The sequence below is a fragment of the Salmo trutta genome, chromosome 36 (assembly GCF_901001165.1).
Source record: "Salmo trutta chromosome 36, fSalTru1.1, whole genome shotgun sequence".
NCBI lineage: Eukaryota > Metazoa > Chordata > Actinopteri > Salmoniformes > Salmonidae > Salmo > Salmo trutta.
Window position 1 is genome coordinate 27,763,392 of NC_042992.1, and position 12,204 is coordinate 27,775,595.

Below are 12,204 nucleotides of genomic sequence, written 5' to 3' on the forward strand. Positions count from 1 at the left end.
AACCCTGCCCTGCCCCTCTCTGTGTTTGCCCTGCCCCTCTGTGTTAACCCTGCTCTGCCCTGTCCTGCCCTTCTGTGTTAACCCTGCCCTGCCCCTCTCTGTGTTAACCCTGCCCTGCCCTGCCCCTCTCTGTGTTAACCCTGCCCTGCCCTGCCCCTCTGTGTTAACCCTGCCCTGCCACTCTCTGTGTTAACCCTGCCCTGCCCCTCTCTGTGTTAACCCTGCCCTGCCCTGCCCCTCTGTGTTAACCCTGCCCTGCCCCTCTGTGTTTAGCCCTGCCCTGCCCTGCCCCTCTCTGTGTTAACCCTGCCTACACATTGGCCTACACACACATACAGGTGAAGTTGGAAGTTTACATACACTTAGGCTGGAGTCATTAAAACTTGTTTTTCAACCACTCCACAAATTTTTGGTTAACAAACTATAGCTTTGGCAAGTCGGTTAGGACATCTACTTTGTGCATGACAGAAGTAATTTTTCCAACAATTGTTTACAGACACATTATTTCACTTATAATTCACTGTATCACAATTCTAGTGGGTCGGAAGTTTACATACACTAAGTTGACTGTAGGTTGACTGTAGGCTAATTGACATCATTTGTGTCAATTGGAGGTGTACCTGTGGATGCATTTCGATGCCTACCTTCAAATTCAGTGCCTCTTTGCTTGACATCATGTAAAATCAAAAGAATTCAGCCAAGACCTCAGAAAAAAATTGTAGGCCTCCACAGGTCTGGTTCATCCTTGGGAGCATTTTCCAAATGCCTGAAGGTACCACATTCATCTGTACAAACAATAGTACGCAAGTATAACCACCATGGGACCAAGCAGCCGTCATACCGCTCAGGAAGGAGACGCGTTCTGTCTCCTAGAGATGAACGTACTTTGGTGCGAAAAGTGCAAATCAATCCCAGAACAACAGCAAAGGACCTTGTGAAGATGCTGGAGGAAACGGGTACAAAAGTATCTATATCCACAGTAAAACGAGTCCTATATCGACATAACCTCAAAGGCCGCTCAACAAGGAAGAAGCCACTGCTCCAAAACCGCCATAAAAAAGACAGACTGGTTTGCAACTGGACATGGGGATAAAGATCGTACTTTTTGGAGAAATGTCCTCTGATCTCATGATCAGACACAACACACTACTCAAAATATAATCACTCACAAAAACAGGTGGGACAAACAACTTAAATATGACCTCCAATTAGAGACAACGACGACCAGCTGCCTCCAATTGGAGCTCATACCAAACAAAACCAACATAGAAATACAAAACTAGAAACTGAACATAGAAATACAAATCATAGACAAACACCCCTGTCACGCCCTGACCTAATCTACCATAGAAAATAACCACTTACTATGGTCATGACGTGACAGTGGGCAGAATTGAAAAAGTGTGTGCAAGCAAGGAGGCCTACAAACCTGACTCAGTTACACCAGCTCTGTCAGGAGGAAGCTTGTGGAAGGCTACCCAAAACGTTTGACCCAAGTTAAACAATTGAAAGGCAATGCTACCAAATACTAATTGAGTGTATGTAAACTTCTGACCCACTGGGAATGTGATGAAAGAAATAAAAGCTGAAATAAATAATTCTCTCTACTATTATTCTGACATTTCACATTCTTAAAATTAAGTGGTGATCCTAACTGACCTAAGACAGACAGGGAATTTAGGATTTAATGTCAGGAATTGTGAAAAACTGAGTTTAAATGTATTTGGCTAAGGTGTATGTTAACTTACGATTTCGACTGTATATACACACACACACACACACACACACACACACACACGACATGACCCAGACGCTCCCCCTGCTGCTCTTCTCAAATCATATCACATTTGTCACATGCGCTGAATACAACAGGTGTAGACCTTACCGTGAAAAGCATACTTACAATGCATTTCATACCAACAATGCAGTTCAATAAATCGTTTTTAAATAAAGTAAAAAATACACAGTAGAATTACATAACAATAACGAGGCTATATACAGGGGGCCCGGTACTGAGTAAATGTGCGGGGGTACAGGTTAGAGGAGGTAAGGTACCCTGAGTGTGATGTAATATAGTTTCTAACCCTAGCCCGCTGTGTGTCTGTGATCATGACATCTCAAACACCGTTCTGGTCTGGATTCCATTTCAATCGTTTCCCTCCCCAACACAAGCATTCAGTCTTTCATTTTTCAATGCATAATTAAGCCCTGGCGTGTGTAGCTGTATGTTTCTCTTAAAGGCTGATCTACAGGATGGCATTTGCTTTTACAGGGTACCTGACTCTGTTTGATGCTAGTTGTACTATGTGGCTCATCTTGTGTTGCAGGGGAAATCTGTATCTCTCACCAACTTCTTTAGGATAGCCAGGAACACCATGACCATGTGCTTTAACAAAGAGCCCGGTGCTGCTGAGGTCGAGGTAAGAATGGCATGCCTTAGTCACCACTGTAAATTGAGCTTCTTTTTTTTTTTTGTGTGCACATTTTATCGATCACAGCTCACTTCTCCTTTTTGTCTTCCTTGACAGCAAGAATACTGGAGGATAGTGGAGCAGAGGCACTGCCATGTGGCAGTGCATTATGGGAAAGTGGACACCAACACACACGGAAGTGGCTTCCCCGTGGGAAAGTCAGAGCCATTTTCTAAGTAAGAAGACCCAATGTCATCACACACTAAACATAGAAATACCCAATATGGTCCCACTTTATATTACGTTTGGCTTCATAATGCCTTCATACGCACTACATAAATGTGTTAATCTATAACCATATCTCATGCTTCTATAAAGGGTTCATAAATTTGGCATAACTGACATAATCACCAATGTCAAATGTGACATAACCCACTATGTCAAATATGATACAGTATGACAGGGTTATAAATGCTTTGTGAAGCCTCAATTTAATGATTTTTAAGAGGTGCTTATGCCATATAGTGGGTTATGTCGCATTTGACATTGGTGGTTATGTCACATAGTTATGCCACATTTATGAACCCTTTATAAAGCATGACCTACAGTTATAAATTTGTAACACATTTGTGTAGTGTTTATGAAGGCTTTTATAAGCTGCTCGTCATTTAAAGTGGGACCAACAATATCTCTTGACTGGCCACTGTGGAATGCCTGTGTCCTCCATCTGACCCTGACAGTGACTGTTAACTCTCCGTTTCAGACATGGATGGAACCTCACTGTCCTCCCAAATAATTCTGGATCCATTCTGCGGCATCTTGGAGCCGTGCCCGGTGAGATTTCTACCCTAACCCCTCATCCTCACTCTAACCCTCACCCCTGATCCTCAACCCCTCTCTCACACAAACCCTCACCCCTGAGGCACCTCTCTGCTGGAGACAATGGGAAGATCTCAGTTGCATACTCCTCGTCTCCTTCCCTAAACCCATTGGATAAGAATGCCAGAGGTCCCTCACTTGTGACCTTTTCCTCCAATGGGTTTTGAGAAAGAGCTGAGGAGAGAGGACGTGAGGAGTATTGAGATCTTCCCATTGTGAGGCCTGTTGTCGTCTCTGCTGTTTTAAAACTGACTTCTCTGTCTCTCCGTAGGGGTGACCATTCCCTGGCTGAACATTGGCATGGTCTTTTCTACCTCATGCTGGTCTCGAGACCAAAACCGCCTTCCATACATTGATTACTTACACACTGGTGCTGACTGCATTTGGTAAGTATCCCAACATGACCACCTCTGTCTCTCTTCCTCCTCACAGGTAATGTGTACTGTACAAGGACATTACAAAGATATGTGTTTTTTCTAAGGTGACATGGAATTAACACCCATCTCGGATCAGGCTTGTAATTAGCTGATCAAATTCCATCTTCCTTGGACACACGCCAGTCTTTTGGAAATATGTATTTATGCCAAAGTGGCTCTCTTTAAAGCCACCCAGAAATGACTGGGTGGCAGCGAAGCCACAGACATTAGTGTGTTGTGTATTTGACCTGTTATGAAGGCAATGTTTATTCTCTTTGCATTAGCCCAACTTGAATGTAATGGTAATGAAGGGGTTGAGAAAGGGCATTGGCTGTAGACATCCACCAGCCCAACCCCTCCCCATGTATGCTACCTGCCCATTGGTGGTGACACAGGTGAGTAGCAATGTGCTAGGAGGTTCCTGAGATGAAGGCAAGTCATAATCATCAACATTGACTACCTGCTCTCTTGAAGTATGAATGTTCCCCTCATCTTTTCATGGTGTGTCTGCATGTATTAGGCCAGGGGTTCCCAAACATTTTCACTCGGGGACCCCCCGTCCAGCACACGCCACGTCTATTTCTAAGGGCACAAGAACCGCTCATGAGACAAACTGTTCACACCCCTCTTGGTGGTGGAGAGAATTTCAGGTTTAAAGCATATTTCCTGCAATTTGACACATTTTGCCATGGGGTGCAAAGAAAATGTAGTTTTAAAGCAAATTTTCTTCCAATTCTTTGTCTAATGCCATGTCTAATGAGTATTCTTGTGATATTTGAGTGACCAAAAAATTACAACAGTATCTATGGGCTACAACATCTAAGCAAAAAAACATTAGCTGACATGGGCTAGTTGATCTGGACATTTCTTAACTTATAAATAGCTGTAAGTGTTGTTATTGTGAAGTGGAAAGGAGCAACAACGGCTCAGCCGCAAAGTGGTAGGCCACACAAGCTCACAGAACGGGGCCGCCGAGTGCTGAAGTGTGTAGCGTGTAGAAATTGTCTGTCCTCAGTTGCAACACTCCAAACTGCCTCTGGAAGCAACCTCAACACGAACGTTTTGCCGGGAGCTTCATAAAATGGGTTTCCATGGCCAAGCAGCCGCACACAAGCCTAAGATCACCATGCACAATACCAAACGTCTATTGGAGTGGTGTAAAGTTCGCCACCATTTGACTCTGGAGCAGTGGAAACACGTTCTCTGGAGTGATGAATCATGCTCCACCATCTGAGAGTCCAACGAAGAATCTTGGATTAGCGGATGCGAGGAGAACGCTACCTGCCCCAAATGCATAGTGCCAACTGTAAAGTTTGGTGGAGGAGGAATAATGGTATGGAGCTGTTTTTCATGGTTTTGGCTTGGCCCCTTCGTTCCAGTGAAGGGAAATCTTAACACTACAGCATACAATGACATTGTAGACAATTCTGCGCTTCTAACTTTGTGGTAACAGTTTGGGTGAAGGCCCTTTCTTGTTTCAGCATGACAATGCCCCGAGCACAAAGCGAGGTCCATTCAGAAATAGTTTGTTGAGATCGGTGTGGAATAACTTGACTGGCTTGCACAGAGCCCTGACATCAACCCCATCGAACACCTTTGGGATGAATTGGAACGCCGGCTGCGAGCCAGGCCTAATCTCCCAACATCAGTGCCCAACCTCACTAATGCTCTTGTAGCTGAATGGAAGCAAATCCCAGAATGGAAGCTGTTATAGCAGCGCAGGGGGGGGACCAACGCCATATTAATGCCCATGATTTTGGAATGAGATATTCAACGAGCAGGTATCCACCATACTTTTGGTCATGTAGTATATGCAATGACTAACATAAGAGGAACTGATGATGAACTACCCAATTTTGAAAGTGCACCTGGCGCATTCTACGATTAACTTTCAAGAGTACGTTTTTAAAGCCGACCCCTCGCACCCCCTAGTTTGGGAAACACTGTCCTAGTGTTACAGGAAAGGGCCAGACAGCCTGTCAACATGTCCTAGAGTTACAGGAAAGGGCCAGACAGCCTTTCCACATGTTCTAGAGTTACAGAAAAGGGCCAGACAGCCTTTCCACATGTTCTAGAGTTACAGGAAAGGGCCAGACAGCCTGTCTACATGTGCTAGAGTTACAGGAAGTGCTAGTTTGGGATGCTCTAGAACAAGCGTAAGTCTGTTACACTATTCACAGAGGACTTAGTTGTCCAGTGAGTCTGTGAAAAATAGATATCATTCTATAATGCAATCAAGATCCTCCATTTGACAGATGAAACCACAGACGGACTGACCACTCTACCTACAGGCTATGATCCGTACAAGCTGTGATCCCCACAGGAAAGTGGCCTCTCAGGCTGTCATTCACTTTGTCAACCTTCTCTCTCGCACCTCTTGAGGCAGTGCATAAGCACAGACCTTCCTCTGACTGTTCAAAGCTGAGGGGTTACACTGCACAGTTGATGTCCAGCATACTACACACACACACACACACACAGTTGGATGAGCCTGAGTGGTCCCCTCTCGCCCTGCCAGGTATTCTGTTCCTGCTGAAGAGAAGGTGAAGCTTGACAAGGTGGTTCACACACTGCTGCAGGCCAACGGGACCCCTGGGCTGGAGATGCTGGAGAAGAACATCATGATCTCTCCGGAGGTGCTTTGTCGAGAGGGTATCAAGGTCCACCGCACCGTCCAGCAGAGTGGTCAGTTTGTGGTCTGCTTCCCTGGGACCTTTGTGTCCAAGGTCTGCTGTGGCTACAGTGTGTCGGAAACCGTTCACTTTGCCACCCCCCAATGGATGAACCTGGGATACGAGGCTTCTAAGGTAAGGCTGAAGCTGGAGCTGCTGTCTGCTGGTGTCTGCTACCTCCCTGTGGCCATTTAGAGATATAGCTCATTGTCTACAACAGTATCTATAGAACAGGGCTGCCCACCCCTGTATCTGGAGAGCTTCTCTGTCCTCTAGGTTTTTGCTACAACCCGAATTTAGCACACCTGATTCTAATAATTAGCTGGTTGATGAGATGAATCAGGTTAGTTCATTGGGGTTGGAGCTGAAACCTCCATGAGGGTATTGTAGCTCTCCAGGACAGGGTTGGTGAGCCCCGCTGTACAGTCTATGCACATTTTTGTTCCTGTTAATTAGTGTAGTGTAATCTGTAATGTAGTTTAATCTGGCTGGTACAAAAGGCTGTAGAATATTCTGTCAATGTTCTGTGTTAACCCAGTGTCTCTCTGCCTTCCATCTATAGGACCTTAAATGCCGGCACATAGCCAAACCCTTCTCCATGGAGAAGTTACTCTACCAGATCGCTACGGCCGAATCCAAACGCGAGAACGGACACCTTCTGACAACAATCTCCGCTCTTCTCAAAGACCTCAGGTGAGTAGCTATGGAAACCGGTCACATCAAAACATGGACGCTGTTAGCGTCATCTGCCATGGCAGTATGATCAAAGACCCCAAATGCACTCCATGCTTTAATGGATGGGCTTAGTGTCTATATCAAGGCCGAAAGACTGTTGTTTTCTGTACTGTGCTTAATCCCTGAGTTGAGTTCTGTTGTGGTGTTCGGAACCACTGAGTTGTGTTGCTCTGTCTGCTCCAATAGGAACATAGAGATGAGACAACGGCAGGAACTGTACGAGGCGGGGCTTCTGTCTTCTGCCCGCTACGGAACACACGACAACAACCTGATGCCCGGCGACGGACGCAAGAAACCCAGGAAGTGGCTGGCGCTAGAGTCCTCAGAGAGACGCTGCCAGACCTGCCAACACCTCTGCTACCTGTCCATGGTGAGAGCTGTGCCACGGGGAATAGTGCTAGGGCTGGGCTACGGAGACTAGTGCTATGATTAGTTGAACTAGCGCTGGTGCTGGGTGAGGATGAAGAATGGAGTTGACCGCTCCATGAAAATACGTGTTGTGTTGTCTACACCAGGTGGTCCAGGAGAATGAGAACGTGGTCTTCTGTCTGGAGTGTGCTCTGAGATACGTGGAGAATCACAAGTCCTGCAGAGGCCTCAAGATGATGTATCGTTATGATGAGGTAAGATGCCTTCCCAGAAAACTGGGAACATTCCCAGGACATTAGCTAACGTTCCCATTTAACTGCGCTATTCACTCTATTGATGAAGCGTTACAGATTGCACGATGGACATGTAAAGTACATTTTCCGATATGTTATATCGTTTTATAGATACACCTCTCCTGAATCGAACCACGTTGTCCGATTTTGAAAAGGCTTTACAGCAAAAGCAAAACATTAGATTATGTTAACTGCGCTATTCAATCTATTGATGAAGCGTTACAGATTGCACGATGGACATGTAAAGTACATTTTCCGATTGAGCTGTCACATGCAACATTTACCGTGAACGCAGTCTCCACCACCTTGGGAACATTGCATTTTAAGTTTCAATTGGGCTTTAACGCTGAACTTCCACGATATGGATTGAATAGAGCCCTAAGCTAGTTAGGGTTTTATCTAACATTAGGATGATAACGTCCCAAAAATATTAAAATGTATATATTTATATTTTTTTATGTTTTAAATTAAATATCCTTGGAATGTTTTGTGTTATTAGAACTTTTGGGCAACCTAATGAATGTTCTGGGAACAATCATAGAACTGATTTTAGTTTGCTGGGATGGCCCGTTCTTATCTGAATATAATTGCTCAGAACCTTCAACAGTAGAGTGACGTAACATGCATATAACACATGTTTTCTCTCTGATTCCTCCCTTCCCTGGCTGTGCCCCCCATGCTTCACCCCCCTGCAGGAGCAGATCAACAGCTTGGTGAAGCAGGTGTGTGGCAAGGCCCTGGAGAAGACGACTGAGAAATGTAATGGTGCGAGCCCCTTTAAACCACCACCCAAACGCGGTCCCCGGAAGAGAGCCACCGTGGAAGTGTCCCTGTCCCGCCTCTCCTCCCACCTGTCTCCCGCAGCCGTCTCATAAGGACGTTAACACCCCCCACTGCCCCTCCATCTTAGTTTGGCGAATCACTGTTGTCCTTTTTAAAGAAAGAAAAAATATTTCCAGCTTTTAATGCCCCAAATCTCCTCTACCTATGCCCCTTACCATGACAAACTACCCCCCCCCCCCCTTTAGTATGGCAAACTTGTGAAAGCAAACTGTATTTTTTTGCACTAGCACAGAAAAAACTATTTTTCAGTTTATTTTTTTGGGGGGGGGGGTTAGTTGATGTCGTCCTTAGCATTAATTGAAAAGTTCACCGGTAAATGTTGTGCCCCTTGCACTGCCCCCCTCTACACTTTTTGAGGAGAGGGTCAGATTGGTCTTCCCTACCCACACTGCAGTCACACCCATCGCCACCTGTCACTCAACTGTGAACAAAGGGACGAACGGAGAAGGTGCTCCTTTTTTCATTTTTATTGAAAGTAGAACCCAAAGTTTGCTCTCGTCTTTAGTTTTTGAAGATGAATTGTTTATATTCTCCTCTTTTACCTGCAGCAGCTCCTGTTGTTCAGGGTCTGTTGTTCAGGGTCTGTTGTTCAGGGTCTGTTGCTCCCTAACCCACGCCAGGTAAAACTTGAAAGGCAGATGTGTTTTGGCTTGCTTGTTTTTATTTTGGATTTTAGCTTTGATTTTAGTCTTCTGTGTTTATTTTGTCGTTTTGTTCCTTGGTGGCTGTGGAACTAGCGGTGCCGTGGCTGTACGTCAGAAATACAGACCTGGGTGCCGTGGCTGTACGTCAGAAATACAGACCTGGGTGCCGTGGCTGTACGTCAGAAATACAGACCTGGGTGCCGTGGCTGTACGTCAGAAATACAGACCTGGGTGCCGTGGCTGTACGTCAGAAATACAGACCTGGGTGCCGTGGCTGTACGTCAGAAATACAGACCTGGGTGCCGTTGGTCTCTGTGCCCGTAGTAGAAGGGAGGCCTCCTTCGCTAGCGAGTGAAAACTGTGCCTAATACTCAGCAAGGAGATCCATAGTTTTTGGTGCTGTTGGTTATTATTACTGTATAACAATACAAAAGAAAGTTGAGGTGCTGGCTAACTACTAGCCTCCTCTCCCACAGGGTGGTAGCCTCTACTCTCCTCTCCCACAGGGATGAGGTTCAAGGTTTTCATGTCCCACAGGGTTAGGTTAGGGTTCTAGGCTCTCCTCTCCCACAGGGTTAGGGTAGGGTTCTAGGCTCTCCTCTCCCACAGGGTTAGGGTAGGGTTCTAGGCTCTCCTCTCCCACCGGGTTAGGTTAGGGTTCTAGTCTCCCATCTCCCACAGGGGTAGGGTTCTAGGCTCTCCTCTCCCACAGGGTTAGGTTAGGGTTCTAGGCTCTCCTCTCCCACAGGGTTAGGGTTCTAGGCTCTCCTCTCCCACAGGGTTAGGGTTCTAGGCTCTCCTCTCCCACAGGGTTAGGTTAGGGTTCTAGGCTCTCCTCTCCCACAGGGTTAGGGTTCTAGGCTCTCCTCTCCCACAGGGTTAGGGTTCTAGGCTCTCCTCTCCCACAGGGTTAGGTTAGGGTTCTAGGCTCTCCTCTCCCACAGGGTTAGGGTTCTAGGCTCTCCTCTCCCACAGGGTTAGGGTTCTAGGCTCTCCTCTCCCACAGGGTTAGGGTTCTAGGCTCTCCTCTCCCACAGGGTTAGGTTAGGGTTCTAGGCTCTCCTCTCCCACAGGGTTAGGGTTATAGGCTCTCCTCTAGATGTGCAATCATGTTAACATTCCATTCTTCCAGTCCTATTGTTTCAGCTGTACCAGTAAACATTAATTATTATTATTTTATATTTTTATTGTGTATGCGTTCTGATGTGCGCGTAGAACCACTAGTCAAAGGGTGTAAAATGTGAAATATGGAAATCCATGTTCTTTTTTTTGCTTTTGCATTTTCCCTTTTTCAGATGTATTATGTATGATTTTAGGAGAAAGTCCAACACAAAAACAAACTTTTGTACATAATCCTGTAAATGTCTTTAAATACTTGAGCCTTTTCTGGGGTGAAGGAAGGAATGATGCCTCTAAAGGTATTAGTGGAAGCAAGGGAGGAAGTGCTTGATGAAGAAAAAGCCTTACGTTTCAGTTTCTTCATGTGTGTGAGTTTGATGCTTACAGGGTTGCTCTGGTTACGTGTATACATTTAAGTGCTGCTTACATCAGTGAGAAAGATATGGAGTAGCAATGGCCCCCTATTTTATTTTTATTTTTTAGCTTTACTTTTTTAAAGAAAAGGGAAAATATGTTCACAAAAAAAATTGTTTCAAATTTTCATTACTGAAAATTCAACAATGTAGTAGCTCATGTTGCACTGAGCTTGCCAGTGGTGGCTGACAAGGTGATCCTATTATCCAGTTTGTTGGTTGTTGTCCTTTACAGAAGACTGAACTGTTTTAGGAGTATTTAATGAAAACCAAGTTGGGTGTTTTCCACAGAAAGTGGTTGTCAAGTTTTTATGGCCTTACAATGTATTTTATTCAGAATTCTTTTTTTTTTTTTTTTGCATTTTCTTTTTCTACAGTATAAACTATTGCTCACGGTCTGGCAAGTTAATTTATTAGCGATGCGTCTCCAGCTTTCCTTCCACTTGGAAAGATTTCATGTTGGTTATATTGCCAGTTTTTTACTTTTGCAGTTTGTACTAAAGGTTTAATAAAAACGTACAGACAATTCACTGTCTTTTCTTTTGAACCTGTGTGTATGTCTGTCTTTGTTGTTCTGAACATGTCATGTCATGCAACTCACTAACCGTTATACAAATAAGTCTACTCTCCATGTCTAGGGGTCCAAGCCTGACTAATTGGTCCATAACTTGATATAAATGTCTGCGTTCAGTATAAAACTAAAGAGTAAGCGGACCGATGTTGTCTGTAATGTACCTTGCATACTTACCAGAGTCTAGGATGAGTTCTGTCCCGACTCTAGTAAGCCAGCCCAACCAGGTCATTGAAGTTCAAATGGTGACAAATAATATAGAAAAAGGTCAAATCTAAAAGGCATGCCATAACAAAAAGGTATGAAACCAACGCTGTAAGACCCCACCAGACCGAGAGGCTACTTAGTCCCCTTCTCACTCTTCAATAACCTGCTATTCACCCACACCTGTGAGCTATTACTCCATTAGCAGGCCTTTTGCTGTATGATATGATTCTATATAATCATGTTACAGTTTACAAGTCATTCTGAACACCCATTCTTTCCATTAGACTGACCACGTGAAAGCTATCATCCCTTATTGATGTCACTTGTTAAATCCACTTCAATCAGTGTAGGTGAAGGGGAGGAGACGGGTTAAAGAAGGATTTTGAAGCCTTGAGACAATTGAGACATGATTTGTGTATGTGTGCCGTTGAGGTTGAATAGGCAAGACAAAACATTTCAGTGCTTTTGAACGAGGTATTGTAGTAGGTGCCAGGCTCACCGGATTGTGTCAAGAACACCAACACTGCTGGGCGGTTATAAATAAACAGACTCATGGAGGGAAACTATGAAACAGGGTCATTCTATTCCAGTTTCATTTCATTCTGAAATAACATTAAGGTATCAGTATGAGA

General features: G+C 44.8%; 1 protein-coding gene across 1 annotated transcript in view; it reads left to right on the forward strand.

The window, feature by feature from the left end:
• The window catches only part of LOC115175768 (protein Jumonji), a 92,648-nt gene extending 81,307 nt beyond the window's left edge, over positions 1-11,341 (forward strand). The window contains exons 10-18 of the mRNA XM_029735251.1: positions 2,328-2,420; positions 2,529-2,647; positions 3,175-3,245; positions 3,562-3,676; positions 6,225-6,513; positions 6,941-7,071; positions 7,300-7,483; positions 7,629-7,736; positions 8,471-11,341. Of these exons, the coding sequence (XP_029591111.1) occupies positions 2,328-2,420; positions 2,529-2,647; positions 3,175-3,245; positions 3,562-3,676; positions 6,225-6,513; positions 6,941-7,071; positions 7,300-7,483; positions 7,629-7,736; positions 8,471-8,650 (1,290 nt within the window). The 3' untranslated portion in view covers positions 8,651-11,341. The remainder of the gene's footprint in view (positions 1-2,327; positions 2,421-2,528; positions 2,648-3,174; positions 3,246-3,561; positions 3,677-6,224; positions 6,514-6,940; positions 7,072-7,299; positions 7,484-7,628; positions 7,737-8,470) is intronic.
• Positions 11,342-12,204: the final 863 nt, after the last annotated feature.